The sequence below is a fragment of the Notothenia coriiceps genome, unplaced genomic scaffold, assembly GCF_000735185.1.
Source record: "Notothenia coriiceps isolate Sejong01 unplaced genomic scaffold, NC01 NC01_scaffold00018253, whole genome shotgun sequence".
In the NCBI taxonomy this organism is placed as follows: Eukaryota; Metazoa; Chordata; class Actinopteri; order Perciformes; family Nototheniidae; genus Notothenia; species Notothenia coriiceps.
In genome coordinates this window covers 223477-242161 of record NW_011350954.1, presented here as the reverse complement: position 1 = coordinate 242161, position 18685 = coordinate 223477, and the positions used below count along the sequence as shown (strand labels likewise).

At 38.8% G+C, this 18685-nt stretch overlaps 1 protein-coding gene and 1 long non-coding RNA gene across 2 annotated transcripts in view; one reads left to right on the top strand and one right to left on the bottom strand.

Moving 5' to 3' along the window:
- The window catches only part of LOC104950976 (uncharacterized), a 15572-nt gene extending 4282 nt beyond the window's left edge, over window positions 1–11290 (top strand). The window contains exons 3-4 of the long non-coding RNA XR_798978.1: window positions 1362–1371; window positions 11280–11290. This is a non-coding gene — a long non-coding RNA (uncharacterized lncRNA). The remainder of the gene's footprint in view (window positions 1–1361; window positions 1372–11279) is intronic.
- Window positions 11291–12727: 1437 nt separating this feature from the next.
- The window catches only part of LOC104950979 (thrombospondin type-1 domain-containing protein 7B-like), a 105136-nt gene continuing 99178 nt past the window's right edge, over window positions 12728–18685 (bottom strand). The window contains exons 9-11 of the mRNA XM_010777603.1: window positions 16484–16599; window positions 14240–14372; window positions 12728–12893 (exon numbers count right to left, since the gene is read on the bottom strand). Coding sequence (XP_010775905.1) covers window positions 12728–12893; window positions 14240–14372; window positions 16484–16599 — 415 coding nt within the window. The remainder of the gene's footprint in view (window positions 12894–14239; window positions 14373–16483; window positions 16600–18685) is intronic.

The following is an 18685-nucleotide window of genomic DNA, read 5'->3' as shown; positions in this document are numbered from 1 at the left end:
GTCATATCATTAGCTAGAACTAGCTAGATTTGATCGATATGGACATAAACGCGAGTGAAGTCTAATCGGACAGGAGAGAGAGATCAAAGATCAGCTGCTGCTGACAGAGACACACAGCTCTGCATGATCACCTGCAGCTCCACCCGCTGTGATGGAGCGGTGAGCTGAGCAAAACACCCACTTGAAGTTAGATCATCAAACTTAGCTATTTTAATTACCTCGGGTCACTCATTACTGGATCAGCCAGCTGCATGAGACGGATACTGATGGGCTGTCAGGAGAGGGGGAGGAAAAGAGAGGCTCCTTGTATTATTCTTATATTATTATATAGAGTCGTTATTAATTTGTTTTAAAGCTCAATAAATAACAAAGAAGATCTTTGACCGGCACTTTTCTAATTTTGTCCGGGAGATTTAAACTTTAACGGACATATTCTAAAAATTATAACGGAAACTCTGCCGCACGGTTCCCTCGTCCCTTGGAAGAGGCAAAGAGGTGGGTGTTTTTCATCTGCTGGTGGACTACCGGGGAGATTGAACGTCCTGCCCGGGAGCCAGGCCCAGAGTTAGTGGCAGTGGGTGCAGTGCACCTGCCTTTTGCACAATCGTGGAATAGTTTGGCCATTAAAATGCTTTTTGATTCGATTTCTGGCGAGAAGTGTGTATTGTACTCTTAGAATCCACGTCCAGTCGATGTGTAGGATTTATAGTTTGATAGATATTACGAAGATGATTTGAGGTCTCGCCAGGATAACGTGTATGCAATGCAGCTTCCATGTAAAGTTAGCGTGGGTGAAAACAGTTTTTCCGGTCACAAAGTTTTCATAATAAAACCGGATATATTCCCCTCACTGTCAAATGATTACACAGTGATATCTGCATTACTCATCCACTAAAATACATCAGTTTATCCTTGTTAATTACACAATATTGATTGGTTTAAATTGTGTACAATGCTTTTTTGTTTTTAACCTTCGATTCAGAGAAAAAAATAGTTTTTTCGGAGTTAAGACACTACAGTTTCCGAAGACACTACACTACCCAGAATCCCCAGCTATCGTTTGGGACTACAACATCCGCCTTGCTTTACAAGCCCTGTGACTAGTCATCAAGCCCTGTGATTGGATGTTGGAGTGGCAGTGCGACAAGGTTACGCTGAGCGTCACAGCTCTATGAAATGGAATGGAACCACGGCAGACTTTCCAAAACTGGAATTGGACGGGTCCAGCCCCCCCGGCTTCAGCCCCCCTCAGGTAGTAAATAATATCTTTAAAAACTACAAAAAAGTCCCTTTCTATCAGCTTTGCACCGTTATGATGTAAATATAGCCTATCTACCAATTGGATCAAATATAAAAGTCAGGCAAATTAGCGTTGATACTGCAAGGAGACGTATTGTGTGAAAAGAAATGGAAGATGTTGTTTAATTGCGAATATATTTATGATCCACGTCACATATTCAGTTTTGGCGGCATTTCTTACAGTTTGTGAAAAGGTCTTCTGATCAGGGCTCTATAAATAAATATCTACGGCAGATATGTAATATTTAATGCAGCCGAACCGTGTATTACAATGCTGTTATGTGATCACTTCCAAAGAGCACTCAGAATAAAGCGTTATTTTATTTTTTTTAAATGTTTTTCCGATTTCATATCATATAAACACCATATCCCAAAATGCATTGCGGGCGGCTAAAACAATTGATGTTTTAGCCTATCAAAACCTCTGAAAAAAGAAAGGTGTCTCAGAATCAAAAGAGAAAAACCTATGGGAAAAACACAAAAGCATTGTACACATTTTAAACCAATAAATGTTGTATAATTAACAAGGATAAACTGATGTTTTTTAGTTGATGAGTACTGCAGATATCACTGTTAAATCATTTGATCATTGGTTTTATTATGAAAACGTCCAAGACCGGAAATATTAAGCTTTTGAACAAACAACATATTTGGTCGTAATAAGAGCCCGAACAATCGGCCCATTTGGTCGTANTAATATCTTTCAAACTATAGATCCTACAGATCGACTGGACGTGGATTCTAAAAGTACAATATACACTTCTTGCTAGAAATCTAATCAAAAAGCATTTTAATGGCCAAACTATCCTACAATTTAGGATTTTACAGAGAGGGTTATTTGTGAATAACCACCATCTGTAACGTTATCATTCAACGGGAGCACGAGAGGGCGAAAACTTAAAATGTAATTATAGGACGTATTAAGCGCTTGAACAAACGACATATTTGGTCGTAATAAGGGCCTGAACAATCGGCTCATTTGGTCGTATGCTTTTACAGCAGGACCACACGCTCGCTTCGGGGAGGGAGAAAAAGAGAAACAGAGGCCGCCGAAAACATTGGTTCAAGTAGTTTAGGAGTGTATCTGAGGATTCAATCATCAACAAGCAAGAGAGCAAAATGCACCTCAGACCAGTCTACTGATTAAATATAAAGCAAAAGGATAAGCCATAACACAGCTACTATGCAGTAACGAAGCACACATTGAGAAATAGGCGACAGTACATATTCACACCTATAGGCGATATAGAAATATTCACTTCACCTAATTTGAATTTATTTGGACTTTAGAGGAAACCCCCACAGGATAAAGATGCTTTTGAAAAAGACTCCTCTTTGGACTCCAGAACATTCCTAAACCACCTATAATGCTGTTTTAAAGTCATGGCCATGTCTACTGATCATAATTCCATTGTTGAGGTCTACTACAATAGATGTATATTGTGCAATTTTCCAAACTCACATTGGTTTCTCATACAGCATCTCTGTATAGTATGTGTATTCAATCTCTGTCCTAAACACCCCCCCCCCCCCCTATGAACCCACTGTGCTCTGATTGGTCAGCTCGCCCACTCTGTTCTGATGAGTCCACCACCGTTACAGCGGAACATCAGTGATTATGTGTTACAATGGCGTTAGCAAACAGAAAATGACACCAGTAATGACAAACAGATGAGAATGCTGCGTGGGGTCTGGGTGCTGTGTTGGCGGGACGTTGCGCGGCTCGCTGCCGTTTCCTGGTTGCTGCATGGGGGCTGCGAGACAGCGAGACATCGCGAAACTCACCCTGATATCAGCCTGAGCACCATGGACGCGGGAAGGGGGGGTGCTGAGGGGGCTGCAGCACCCCCATCTGCGAGGCTCCACTAGCAGTGAGGGTTTGTGACTTTGCCAGAAAAGCATGACATGGGACCTTTAATATGGATACACATAAGATGTACAGCTATGCTCCTTTTCATGTGAATGGCCCAGTATGCATGCTCCAGTTCAAGTGACTGACAAAGTGGTCTGATGATCAGAAGGAAAACCAGTCAAACAGATAGCAAAACTCTACCAAAAGTCAAGCAATCACATGGTTTTCTGAGTGAGATAGTAAACATCAACGTCATCTTAACAAGCCAAGGTACAAATCCATTAAATGTGTGTTTGTGAGTGCAAAGGAGGTTTGGGATGTCTGAAGCTGACAAAACAGTAAACAGTTACAATGTGCTGAGGCACGGCTGCTCATTTTATGTCTTTGTCCTTTCAAGCTCTCAATTAGTTTAGCTTGTAAACACGCTGTGTTATGGGTGATAAGTGGCAAGATACGATGGGGGCTGGTGAATTGTGACAAAACAAAAATGACACTGGAGAAACAAATTAGATGTATTCATTGTGTCCTTTGTACCTTTTCCTGCATGAGCATCTTGCCACTATCCAACCTCCATTTTATTGTATTCGTAACAGGGCTACTTTGATAGGGTTAGGGTTATACTGAAGCATTAACCCATTCTTTATGTGTGAATGTTGTTGGGTCCAACATAGAAAAAAGAGACATACACTGCCATGAAGAGCATTTCCTTAAACTATCTTTTGGAAAATTACGATGATTACTGCAATATGGCCTAAGGATGCTTTAAACATGGCTGTATTATGCAAGCAGATGTGTTGGTTGACAACTTTCTTAACCACACACTTAAGCTTAAAACCCACAGTGGTTTCACTTTCCATCACCTGACAGAGAAATTAAAGCAAGTGTTAAAGTGGGCAGTGAAGAGTTTGAAAGCAGAGCTATAATGACCATAAGGACACGCTGAACACGAACACACGCTCTTTCCCAAATGAAGCCCACCGCAGAGCTCCAGGCTGATTTCACGTGCTATATTCTACGATTCTTATAGAAGGAGACAGTATGTGTTTACTACAACCCCTCCAGCATCAGATCAAATATTCATGAAGACAAATAGTATCCAGCCTGGTCTGCAACCACAGCATGTAATTCTTATTTTGCCATCTGCACTGGAATAAGGGATTACACGCTGTGAGGGACCTAATTTAGACCAGACATAACACAACAGGGACAGTAGGAAGTTATAGTAACAGAACAAGAACCAGAAAGAGGCTTGGCTGGATTGCAGTACTGCATGTATGCCTGTCAAAGAGCAAGTGGTTTCAAGCGCACGAGAATATGCTGCCATGACAACAACCCTGAAGATCAAGGAATGTAGACGCGTTTCTCTTGGACTGACTGTACAAGGTGACTACTTTCTGTTTCCAACTGTGGTGCAAGCTACAAGGTTGTAGTAGATCAATGACACTGGCTGATGGAGAGGTAGAGAAATATAAACAGCAACAGATATCCAGCGTTAAAATATGGACTGAGGTTTTACAGTGTGAGAATGCATGAGCTAAGAATCCAATCTCCAATCCAAAGTTGCCTTGAGACATATCTATGAAGAAAAGTCTTTACCTGTGAGTGAACGCTTGCGACTGCGGGAGCTGCCACACCCAGCGCATTCAGAAAACTTGGACCAAGCAGTTAGAGTGCAGTCATCCTTGCAAGTTATCCGGCAACCTCTGATCTGGGGGGGGAGGGGGCCGGCCCATCGCAGGCAGTCTGTCATGTTGGCCGACTCACCGCTCTCCTCTACACAACTGATTCCTGAAAACATAGATGAAAGCAACAATGTCATTCCAATTACACACAAAAAAGATCACATCACAATCAGCCGTGGGGTTCTACATTTTCCGACATATCCGTTTTCTGGCTAGGATAAGCTTGATTGAAGGACACATTTATCTTCACGGTTTGATTGAGCAGAAAATGGGAGGGGCAGGTGTATTCAGTTCTTTATGTTAGGTTGAATGGTCTCACAAAGGAAGACAGAGTTGCTATTGTATAATTCATAGCTTTCTGCTTTAATGTTAAGATCTAGTGAAATTCAACCTTTAAGCACAACATGTTGTGCCAATTATGATTTATTGAGTAAACACAATGTATTCATGATACTCGATTAACCTGAATGCTAAATACTTCTGACAGAATTATGTATACACCTTCTGATCAGAGTATTGGTATTTAATCAAAGAGGGATAAAGACATCACAACCGAGTGTTGCAGCAGCAATATGTTCCTCTGTGTGCTAAGAATAATCACTTGGAGAACACAGTACGAGCAGATGGGTTATTATTTATTTTTGAAATACTACTATAATGAAACACACTAAATCAACTGAAAGCAGTCCAATGCGGTTGCTTTTGATGAGTTTGGAAAATATTCAATTGAACACATTTTAGATTTTTTCTTTGCATACTCAACATTTTTAAAGAAGCAAGGCCACTCTGCCAGAAAGGTTCATGTAGTTAAGAAAAAAATAACATTATGCAGTTTTACAAATTTAAGGTAGGTATATGAAAATACTTCAAAAATAATATATCCACTGTAAAACACAAAGCCTTAACTTCAAGTCTCCTATTTTACAAAAAAATTAACATGTCACTCCAAAAAGAATGATCTAATCGGTGGCAAAAACTTTCAAAATACAGGTGTTTTAGAATCAAACTGGTAAATATCTTCTCAGGGATGGAAGCGTCAATATTTTAGAGATGTAGACGTTTTTATTTGTCTTTGCATTGCCATTTTTGCTGTTTATATGGCAGGATATTGAGCAAAACACACTATTTGTTCTGGATCACATTATATATCCAACTGTCTATCAAGCATAACCTTCCATTTGCTCTCTCAAATGCTGATACTATTGGACTACGGCTCAATAATGCATGTGGGCTGTATATCATAGTTAGATAAAGAAGTTTACAGGTTTATCAAAGCATCTACTCTACAGAGGGGATGCTGTGGTCCAAGCAGTACATTTACATTTCTTGAAGTATGGCTCATAAGAATAAACTAATCACATGTGTTTTCAGGATGTGAATAGTCATGGTAATAATGTAAATCAAGTGGGAAACCTAATTGAAACACTCCCAAGATAATTTGAATTACAATGATCAGTAGACCTACAAGGTGGGAAAGTAATAACTCTCCTAATTTCCAACACTGATACCCGAGCCTGCATTTAACCTGGCATTAATGTTTGCAGTGATTATTATAACAGTAGCTCAGCCCTGGCTTAGAGGGAAGCAGCATACATGAGGAACCTTAGCAGTGATACATCTGTAATGAGTTCATTAACATCAATTAAATAAAGAAGAAAACAAAATGAGTAGTTGTTTGGATGCTGGCTAAAGAGAGAGAGGAAGGAGCAGCATGTTATTTTGGATTGTAGCTTCCTTAAACATTTTAATTAGAGCACGACAAAGGATAAAACAATGTTCAAAACATTGCTGTCTCATGGACACTGGGATTTAAAGAAGAAACTTTTCCCAGTAAAGGAAACTTCTCCTCCCCCCCAACGTCTCTGCGGATCCACTGATACACAAAAATGCCTTCAAACATCCATTCCATTGATTTCTATTTGACTTTCAAATATTGCCCTCTGACAAAAACGGTTGGGTTTTCTACATGTCTGTCGAGGATGTGTGGGATGGTCATTTACATACAAGGTCTCCACAAAGGTATTGCATGGGAGCTGATAGCTTCACTAAAGTGCCTTTATGTAACAGCTGCAATCACAGCGGTAAAAAAACAACCTTTTATTTTGAGATGTACAGGTTAGAGCGATGATACTATAATGACCGATCAAAGGTGAATCTTACTTTCGATTAGACACACCTGTTTGATACAAAGCTGATAGAGTATAAGTCCAATAACCACTACTGTAGGAATCGTTTCACGTCCATATTGGTATTTCCTTTTGTCTATTTGGCTTAAATAGTGTTTTTGCTCATCCACCAGTGAAAGTGTCTACCCCAATTTGTTTTATAAGCAAAGCCAAGTACTGACATTTTGATTTTGAAACCAGAGCCATCCATTTTTAACATGTTTATTTCAACCAAAGCCCATTTTTGTGGCTTTTCACCATCTCCTCTCACAAATGGTAACAATTGATGTCACAGTATGCCGCCACTGACAGGGATCATCTTTAATTATACAGCAACTGAGAAAAGGTGAACACTTTTGAGGGTTGGTTGAAAGGACAAGCTTTGAAGCGGCTCGACACTTTCCTGGATAATGTTGTAGACTTTGAGCACATCCTTTTGATTTTATATTTATATTATTGTATTTAATAATGGGTTGTTTCAACTGAAAGCTTTTATCAATCTGACTCAGAAAATGTTCTATCATTATTTTAAAGACAACCTTTTCGAATCCACTTAAAAAACCCTGCCATAAGATATTCTTTATGTTAAAGACGGACTGCTTGTATAATGTTTTTCTATGTAATGCCTTGTGAGGAGCGATGTGGATTCATCATACCCATTAACTCTCCTTTTTCCCTGTAGCAGAAGATCATCACCATGACTCATTTTCTAGGGAATCACTGCTCAAAACAGTTTGATTGCGGCTCAGGGAGTGATACAACACATCCAGCTAGTTACGAGCCACAAGTTGGCCGAATGCAGTCACAGCGGAGGGTAGTTATTTTAAAATCCATTGGCTCATCGCTCACTCCAAGGTATCAGCTGTAACATAATACAGCATTTCCTAGCCGGTTGCATTTAGCGGAAGATGTTCTTCTCTCATCTTCTCAAATCTTATCTTATTTAGTAACAGCTCTTATCTGTGACCTCCAGCGTGTCGGATCACCGTTTGTACAGCAACCCTCACCTCACTTGGTTCAGACATTTGCATTCATTCAACATGCAGGCCTGTATCCGACAAGGGGCCAGACATTGGGAGGAAGCGTTCACTCAAGCCAAGGGCATTTTGGCTTTGTAAAGCACAAAACCAATTGTGTGCTGAAACTTGGCCCAGATTCTAACCTTACAGTACATGCCTGAGCCAACGTCCAGCGGTCTGACAGACTGTGCTGTAGATCCCTGGTTGCTAACTGAACTGTTCTGTAACTGCTATTTGAATGTTTCATCATCAGTAACTGTTTCCCAGGGCAGTGTAATGTTTCTTATAAAGAGTCCAATTTCCAACCAACGCTCCCGTACAGTAATCCTCCCAGGGAAGCCAACCTGGCACCAAGAGTGATGCTTACCTCAAGACAAATAACACAGATGTCAGCAGTGGCTGTGTGCCTGGTTCTGCCTCACAGTTATGTTAGTTCAGCCAGAATGTCACTGATGATGCAAAACACATAGGTATACTTGTAATTAAAATAAAATGTAGCCTATTTTGGGTGTCCAACTAGTGAATGCAGTCATTTGAAGCAATGCAATTACTCAGTGCTGTTTCCATGCTGCACCAACTGCATCCAGCAGCATTATTTTATGTTGTAAGCCTTACTGTTGTTTACATTTGTACCAAGTCCGTCTCTCTTTTCGCTGCTGAAGAAGGATACATCGTACATGTAACCATTGATGGTCCAAATGTTGTGGCCACACTGTATAAAAGCTGTACGATTCTCTCTTGGCTGTAGAGAGCAATAATTCTATCTCTTACTGTTTTAAAACAACAAACGTTTTAACTTCAATTAACTGTGACTCTGTTTATATTGTGTTATGTTTTAATGTCCTGTGTGTTAAGGTACTGGATCCACAACAGTTTTAGCAACGTAATGTGACATTGTTACAAGGCGGTGCACTCTTTATTTCCCCTCAGAAACAGACTTCCTAAACTCAGCCGGTTGCAAGACTAGATACCTAGAATTTCAATTTTGTATAGCGAACTTGTTACTTCATAGATCCTTGGTTATCTTTCCAACGCAGATGAAATGCTGTTTTCCAGAGATATTTTGAGGAAGGATGAATGCAAAAAATAGGTAAAAGGATAATGCGTACATCCTTTGAGCAATAAGGTGAGCTGAAAATGTTATAACTTTTGGAAAAGTTTGAAGTTATCTTGGGTTGTGTAACTCCGTACAAAGGCAGGAGCTGATAAGATGGTCTTAAAGAAATCTCGGGAAACTGAGTGTCTGGAAACTTCTGAATCAGCCTGTCTCAGAAGTTATACACAGAGCTGCAGCAAATGTCGAAGCAGACAGGCAGCAAAAACATCCATTTTCTGTTTGACCAAAAGACAGTTTAGTTTGACCAAAAAATATATTCTCTTGTAGTTAGGAATACATCTTTTTCGCGCTTTCCAATGAAACGCTTAAGGATAGGATAAAGATCATTGGGTTTGCTAATATGTTGAAATGGTGTAGCTATAAACACTTGTAAATGTTTAATTCATATAACAAGTCATCTTAAAGCTCCTATATTCTACATTCATGCATTATCAATACCGTGCAGAACTTTAGAGAGAGATGGGATCAATTATCATTTAATAAATGCTTTATTGATTATTTTAATACATTTTTTATTAGGAAAATATATCTTAATAATGAGTAATAAAGTACGCCGGATATAAAAGCACCACTGACTCTTTGCTAAATATATAAAATGTATTTATCTATGGCTAATATGACGTATAAGACATGTAGGTTTTAGTTGAAAGATTTCTTAGACATTAGTCACCACGAGATGCTGCTGAAGAAAATGCAGAGGAGAAGGTGGCCTATTTAGCGTTCCAGGACGAATGTCTGACTCGATAATGCAGCACAACCTGCTTTTTCAAATGCAGCTTTTTCAATGAAGAGAGATATCTGAAGTAGATACCATCTCGCACACACTTCCCACAGGATGTGAATACTAATACTAGAACTAAAGTGAATATGAACTGCATGGAAAATAACATTGTTGAATATTATGAGTGTTAGTGAGATTTATGTAAAGGAAATCTGAATTGCAAGCAGCAAAACAGAGAAGCAAAGAGGCGCTCCAAAAGGGAATAACGCATAATGTGACATTGGACTTCATAACATGCAACCTGAAAGAGTAATTACATGAACACAACAAAAGCTGTACAATGTCATCAGTAGTAGAATTATCTAAATTAGATTGTATTATATATTCTGAGTGTGGGTGGATAGAGGATATAAAGAGCTCTCTTAGGGCATCGTAATCAAATCTCCTTGAAAACACAATGAGAAACCCCTGCTATAACTTGCTGTCATTAAATCTTTGATATGCCCTTATCCAATTTGCTTATTCCCCGAATATGGCCATATTCCGAGCAGCTGTGTCCTAATTATGCTCCAATTTGGCATTTATATGTTATTTTGCATTGAGTTGGTTCAGCCATCCACTGAGTAAAAGAAAACCCTAGATACAATCTTTTTTGCTTCAAATCTATATTTATATCCAGTGTTTCTACTGCCTGCAAATTCCAAACCCATGCTTCAGTTTTTGAAATGTCACAGGTATTTAACTAAGTCATTTTCTAATCATATTCAAATAGGAAGCTTTAAAGGTCAACGAGGCATGCTCCTAACCTGAACACTACATACACTTTCCCCCTCCTCACTCAAAAGTCATAGAAATTCACTCGAGAAATGTCAGTGATATTTATACTGCCAGGTTAAAGTGAAAACCGAAATGCTAGAAAGTTCTCAAGGCAGCAAAGTCAGCTCCTGGAAACTCCCCTTGAATCACACCAGTAATTTAGATAGAACAGCCAGTTTCTGGGATTTATTGGGACATTTTGCTCTCCACTAAACGAGTCTGAAATGATCCAATTAACACTCTAGTGCTTTAACGATTTGCCAACTCCACTCAGAAAAAAACGCAGTTCTTTTTGAAGGACAGTGAGCAGTTATCTGCAGAGTCCAAAAGACGCTCAACACAGCAAACACTCACAGAGCACACTCAATCAGGGGTGTTAATCACAGGGATACAGTACTGGAGAATACTCATTATACTGCATCATGCCAACAGTAATGATTGTAATGTAGTTCAGGCAATATGGGGGCTACTGCAGACAAACAGCAACAGCACATCATTATCAGTTGTATAACAAAAGAGAAACATTTCCCCCAATGCAAAAACATGTATTTTGCATTCAGCAGGAACCATGTCGTAGGCAACTGTTTTACGAAATAGTTAAATGTCAGCAAGTAAAAATAAACTTGCAATTATCTTGTAGCTTTGTTTTCCTGGAAATAGCTTGTTTCAAGTGAGGTATACGGGTGCATCTGAAAAAGTACCAAGAAATCAAATTCATAATATGTTTCCACCGTGTGTATTTATGTTGTATACAAAGCATTGTACAGCAATGTACACGTACAACCAGTGAGTTCTATTGCAGATTGTTATCTTTACAGTCCACAATCACTAAGAACATGTGTAAGATAACCACAAAAAAACTTGAAATGTATACCATACATCATTATATTTAAGTAGAGTAACTAAAGCATGACAAGGTGAAAAAAAATGTATTGGAATCTATACGTTCTTTGTTCAAAAATATGTCATATGTCATGTCAATTTTCCTAATCATACTTTTACTTATGTACTATTTTTGATGCAGTACTTGAAAATGAACATTTTTACAGTGTGGTTGTAGTTCTTTTTCTCAAGTAAAACATCTGAACACTTTCCACCACTGGTTGTTTGTACTTTGACCCTTTATGCTGACAAGGAAAGATTCCAACCTCATAATTAATGGGAAAACATGTAAGAAACAACAGGGAGAGCGACTTTTGCGCAATCTTTCTCCCAGGATTGACACAGATGTGTGTACAGAGGTTACAAAAACATAGTACAATTACAACATAGACAAGACATATGAAAACAATGTATCCAGGTGGACGCAAATAAAGTTCCAGGCGCAGCAAGCTAAAATAATGTAGGCGTCCAGCTGGACAACGGTAAGAAACTACAGGCAATTAAATCCACAAAATAAGTGGCAATTTACTAATGCATGTCTATGTGCCCATATTTTGCTGGGAAAATGCACGTGGGTGCGTAGAAATGTTTGACAGAAAATGATTTGCATCCATTTTGGGTGAAGCAAGGTTCACTTACCACCGTTTACAAGTCACAAACCTTCTTTCTGTTAATTAGGAATAATGCATGTTTACAGCTTTGTTCTCATCCTGTTACATTATTAATGGATTGTGTTCACTGAGAGGTTATTTTATTGCTAATTTGCGACTTTATGACACTAGAATCTGAAACCGTGCAGCAAATATTCATCATTTCATAAAAAGCCTCGATTGGAAGAGCACTATTGTATGCAATTTCCTAAAGTTTATTGCGTGAGTACTTCTCCACGTCTGTATGTATGGTTTGTTTAGTGTGTAACACGGCTGATTGTTTTTTGTCAACCTGCTGCGAAGATGTGCTTGTAGCCATCTGACTTGCTGCATTCATTAATAAGAAACTTGAGTCGTGATGAGATCATCAAGACAACAGACGGAAAGGTTCATCTCGTTACACTCTCTGGACAAATTGCCTCCATCTTTTATGCTTCCATCACTTGCTTGTTAAAAGGAGCAGTTCTGAAAAGGGCTATTAGGTCTCATTAAATAAGGAAAGTAAATAGATGGAGGAGCAAGGCTTAAAATGGCAGCGGCTGACAAGTGTACAGAGCATGATAGCAGAGAAGAGAAAAACACTCGCCTCTTGTTTCCAGACCATTTCCACAGGCTTCTGCCGGTCCAGACAATCCACGGCGAACAGACTCGGGAACCAAACTGCAGCTGTGCCACTTGTGTGTTCTCCAACTGCACGGAAACAGACAGACTGTGGGTTGACAGTGGGCTAATTTTGGAGCTTCATTTACACTGCAAGTAAAGGATGGCCCAATCTTGTTATGTTTATTTTGGTTTATAATTATTGATCTGCACCACATTCATGCAGTGCAACCTTTAAATAGGCAGGGAAAACTGCCATGTGTCATCACTGATGGTGCAATAAATGAAAAAAATGTTGCAATGTGTGTGAGCCACACTGTGTGTGAACGTAATTGGTTATCCGGAGGAAAAGGTGTGATACATTTTGGTATTACTCTACTTGAATGTCTTTTCAATTTCACTGCCAGGAATAAAATGAGCTGATGGATACTATTGGTAATACATTCAAACTTTAAAACATATTTTTATAAACTCCTTATTATAATTTGATGATTGAAAGTCATTATTAACAATCTAGAAAGGCATCTTCATGACATGCATTGTTCCACTTTGACAGCTGGAAAGATTTGAGTTTTGAATCCCACACTGTCCATTTAAAAATCAGGACTCGTGTGCAGAAGAGTTGAATCTGAATATTTACAAGGATAAAGTGTTCCTTTGTGTGTTGAGAACACTGTCCCACTTATTAAAGTGTAAAACCCATTTTGGATCAGCTGGATATGCATATTCACAAAGTTTAAAAACAGGTTAGTCTTTTTGAACTCATGAAAGATACATGCTTCTCACAGAAAACAACAACACTTTATAAACATATGATAATCCTAAATAATATAATGTATTCCTGTAGATCTAATTAACAAACAATATATTGTGTTAGCACAACCCTAAATGTGTAAAGCAGTAAAATACAAATACTCATAAATTCATCAGTATTATATAATCCCTCAAAGTTAAACATAGATATCTAAAGGAGTCCCATTCCAACATCAAATATGACAGCTTTTTATAGAAATGTAATTTTCAGTCGCTGTTGGGTGTTGTTAGCCTATCATTTCAGTTTTATTTAGATTTCCATATTTTAACCAATATGCCACATACATATTATTTTACTATAGTTTTAAACCAAAACAACGGTCTTTTGCTTTTTCATCACAGCTGTCATTCAATTCCTTTCCTAATAGGTGTGATTTAAAGATGATGATGTTATGTTGAAAGGTTTCCGAAATTGATGCGTTTCTATCTGACCATTTTTCTGAACAAGCACAAATATGCAGCAATGTTTAATAGTAGTTACGTTACACTATAAGCTGTGAGATAATGTATGTCAAAAGCTAAAGTATCCATCAAAAACAACCTTGAGTTGCAGTTATACTATTATACAGCAGACAAACTTATCCTTGGATAGGAAAGAAAAACGGTTTAAACAGTGCTTTTACCTATAGTCCGGACACACAGGAAGCGATTCACACTCTCTCTCCTCATACAGTGTGTCTGGGCACTCTTGACCTCCATTAGCAGACCTCTGAATGATGGTCCTGTATCGAGACTGTGTAGCAGCAGTGTCATTTCCTGTTGAACGTGGAACACAATCTTCACAAAAAGGCTGCATCAGGTGGCAGAGTAGTTGCACAGTTGCATTCAAATGAATGTTTTCCAGGAGGAAGAGAAAGGAATGAGACTAAAAGGCTGACTTGTGTTGTTTGGGACACTATATAAATGGCGACACAACATCAGCAGTGCAGTGTAAGGTCTTAAAGTTGGATTATTATCTGGCCCTGCTTCTGTGATGTCCTCCACTTCACTGCGGTCTGTTTTTGGACACAATGTAATGGCTTCATTTGGCTCATGCTCCAAGGCTCATTACACAATGCTAATTACTAAACATTGAAAATGGTGCAATTAAGAGAGTGATTACATCATCAGCGCACCCAATGGACTAGAGCATATTTACAGAGACGAGATGCCTGCTCAATTCTTATTATTATTAAAAACAATTAAACCTTTTTTATTTTATTTCCATGATACTTACAGTACACATATTGAAACCCATTAAAAATACATTTTCCTCTTCATGTGTCGGCTTAATGTAATGGACAGTTAACATTGTCATTTACACTTAAATGTGATTATTGAACACACTGGAGACGTCGAGGGAGAGCATATTTGTAAAGCGGCATTTAAATACTTGATAATGCTTGCCTCATATTCACAACAAATGTAAGTATATGCTGAATAACTTACTATTATTTTCATGTTAGATTAGTATGCCTATTACTTTTTTAATTTCTTCATCAATTGTTTGAGCTAAATAGTATTTTTAGTTTTATTAGGAAAACATATATATTTTTAATTTTGGAATAAATCAGTCAATCAATTGTAAGCCATCGCTATTGTATCAATTTACTGATACATAATCATACTATTTTTAGCTCTAATATTTAGTAACATACCAGTATGTAACTATATGTAATTGTTGTTGTGCTATTAACAGTACACCTAGGTTTTGATTTACTCTATTTTGAAGTACACTATATTTACCAGGGCCATACCCAATAGTTTGAAGCTTCATTAATTACAATGAAACCCAAATGTATGAATCAACATTTAATTCTCCTTCTCTATTCATTCAGTTTAAACCCTGTGTGTCTTCACAGGTCATGAGGCTACACTAATGCTATTTGTACACTGTAAATGTTTAGGACTAAATTCCACTGGAGGCTGTTTCAGAATGTTTCTGACTCCATTTTCAATAAATCCAAGAGTGTTGTGAAGTTCAAACGTCATAATCGTGTCAGGGTTTGAGTTTTGTGTCTAGTTTTGGGGTTATTTTGCTGTTCTGTTCTCCCTGTCTCATGTTTTCCTCCTTGTTTCTTGTCTGGTCCTTCTCCATTTGTTTTCCTCCCTGTCGTTAGTTTCCCTGGAGTGTCTGATTGTGTTCACCTGTTGCCCTTGTGTTTCTCCTTCCCTGCCCGGCTGTTTTTCGTCTCGTGATTACCCCTCCCTGTATTTAGTCTCCTGTGTTCGGTGTTGGTTCATTGTTTGTTTTTCCTGTCTCCCTCAGCTTGTTTGTATTGTGCTTCCTTTGTGTTTTTTTTTGCCATGTTTTAAAATAAAGCTTGCTTTTGTTTTCTAGAACAACTTACCTTTTTTTTGTAGTCTACTTTTGGGTCCTACCTTTCCCAAACCGTAACAAATCGATTCATAAAAATACATAATGATGCTAAAAACTACAACATTTGTTTATGTGACAACATTTTCAGCTTCAATCCATATTCCCTGGTGTAAACATCATTTTTACCATGATCAAAAAACAAAATGCTCCACTGCTTGTCACACACAAAGAGAGATAACCTGTATTTATGGTGCAGTCTAGAAGCAATTTAACAACACCATAAATCAAATGTATAAGATCACAATTTAACAAGAATACATTTTTTTCTTTCAATTATTTTAGAGTGATAACGTCATCATATATCAGATCTGAAAGCTTAATTTGAAAAACTAGAGCATTTGTGTGAAGTAAGAACAAACAAAACCTTTTTCAAAACATTTCAATACTTACCAATAATTATAGGAGGACTTTTATATTAGAATAGAAGAGTCATTTGTGTAAAAGTGTTGTTGTTGTGTTAGACAGGCATTACCAAAAGGAGTTCATATAAATGCATGAGGAGAGCTACCTGGCATACAGGTTGATGGGCAGGCCGTCCATTCGCTGAAGGGTGTAACAACGCAGTCTGTCTTGCAGGGGAGCAAACAGGGCCGGACGGTTTGTGGACGAGCAGAATCTGAGCACCTAAACATGCAGACAAACAGAGGTCTTAAATCCCTTTCACTCCCCAGGCGATAAATGATAAATGTCCTGGGTCTCGCTGTTAACAGGACAGTGCAGTGAAACTACTGCCCTGTCCTTGACATCACACATCTCCCCACAGAAAACATAATTGATGACATGCCACCCCCCCCCACCCCTGCCTGCACGCTCAGGAAAAAAAGGAAGAAAAATATAAAAATTGCAGCTTTCTCTCACATTCAGTTGATAACCAGAGCACAAAGAATGCCTTATGAAAAGAAAAATCCTCCCGCCATTCAAGCACACAACTAAAATTATTTGTTTACTTTTAAAGCCAAGTTATCTTAAGGGTGCACACATAAACATTTTTATATTGATCAAAGAACAAAATGTGTGGCTTGTGGACAAACTGATAGAGAATTATCCCCTGGTTGATACAAGCAGTAAGAAACACTTGAGATGTATCTAAGGTTTATCTCAAATTAAAACTGATCTTGATTATAGTTCTCAATTGTAAACACAAATCCAAGCCAGCATGTTTCCTTGTTGAACGAAGATTTTCCAACACATTTTGTTGTGTCAGATACAGGAATAGTTCATTTGCTAACATATATAAACTTCTTAATGTGATAATATGCCACTTGTGCAGCTAAAGTAGGGGAAACCTGGTGAGTGCATTTATCTCTTCATATACACGCATAGCGCAGCCACAGAAGTCTTTTGCTGCCACCAAGGAGACAGAGTGTTCTGGGAGGAAAATCAATCAACGTCCACAGCACGGCTGCTAATTAAACCTGAGAAAAGTGAGGATATGCAAACTGTTTACCAATGACTCACTCCTGCTATACCAAGGACACCATAACCAGGTTTTAAAGAGCTCTTACCAGACCTCTACCAATTTGTTTGCCTCAAGATAGAAAATAATCACGTATTTCCTCTCTATTATAAGCTGCTATGTCTTGTGTTCCATATAGGTAATGGAGCTTTTGGCTGTGTTGTATTTGGCACGTTGTGCAAACATGAGGAGGTGTGGATTAACGCAATCTTGAGCTTTGATGGGTTCATCAACAAGCAGAAGACATCCCCACCAACAACACACAGACACACACAGGAACACGCACAGCGACACACAGACAGCACAATTTTGTTTCAGAGTGAATGACTTTCTTTGCCCTGACAACTAGATCCAGGCCTCACTAGAGGCCCAGCATGGTGCCACATCACACTAACCGCAGAGAGCCAGCATGCACGGGAATGAGATCAAAGTATGCCAAAGCATAAGGAGGCATGATACACCCCATCCTTTCTCAGATTCATCCCTCTTCTTCTCTCTCCCTCTTTGCAGAGATGCATGCCAGAGGGCATGGGAACGCAGGGGGAGCAGCTGGGGGAATACTGTGCAGAACGCCAAGAAAGAGAGTCAGACCTACAGTGAGGCCGTGCAGTCTGACTGTGACAAGGTTGGGAACATTAAATGTCCCTCAGGAAGTCATGATAATTATATATGCAATCAAATACCAGCTCAACGTGATATGCTCTGTATACTCTGAATATACTTAAGAACAACCTGGCCTTCAAATATTTGAATATACACTGAACAAAAATATAAATGCAACCCTTTTGTTTTTGCTCCCATTTTTCATGAGATGAACTCAAAGATGTAAAACATTTTCTCTATACACAAAATAACCATTTCTCTCAAATATTGTTCACAAATCTGAAAAAATCTGTGATAGTGAGCACTTCTCCTTTGCCGAGATAATCCATCCCACCTCACAGGTGTGGCATATCAAGATGCTGATTAGACAGCATGATTATTGCACAGGTGTGCCTTAGGTTGGCCACAATAAAAGGCCACTCTGAAACGTGCAGTTTTGCTTTATTGGGGGGGTCTGGGGGGGTCCGAAAACCCTAGGGTTAAACCCTAACCCTAACATGTCACCCATCTACTTCGCATAGAGTTGATCAGGTTGTTGATTGTGGCCTGTGGAATGTTGGTCCACTCCTCTTCAATGGCTGTGCGAAGTTGCTGGATGTTGGCAGGAACTGGAACACGCTGTCGTATACGCTGATCCAGAGCATCCCAAAC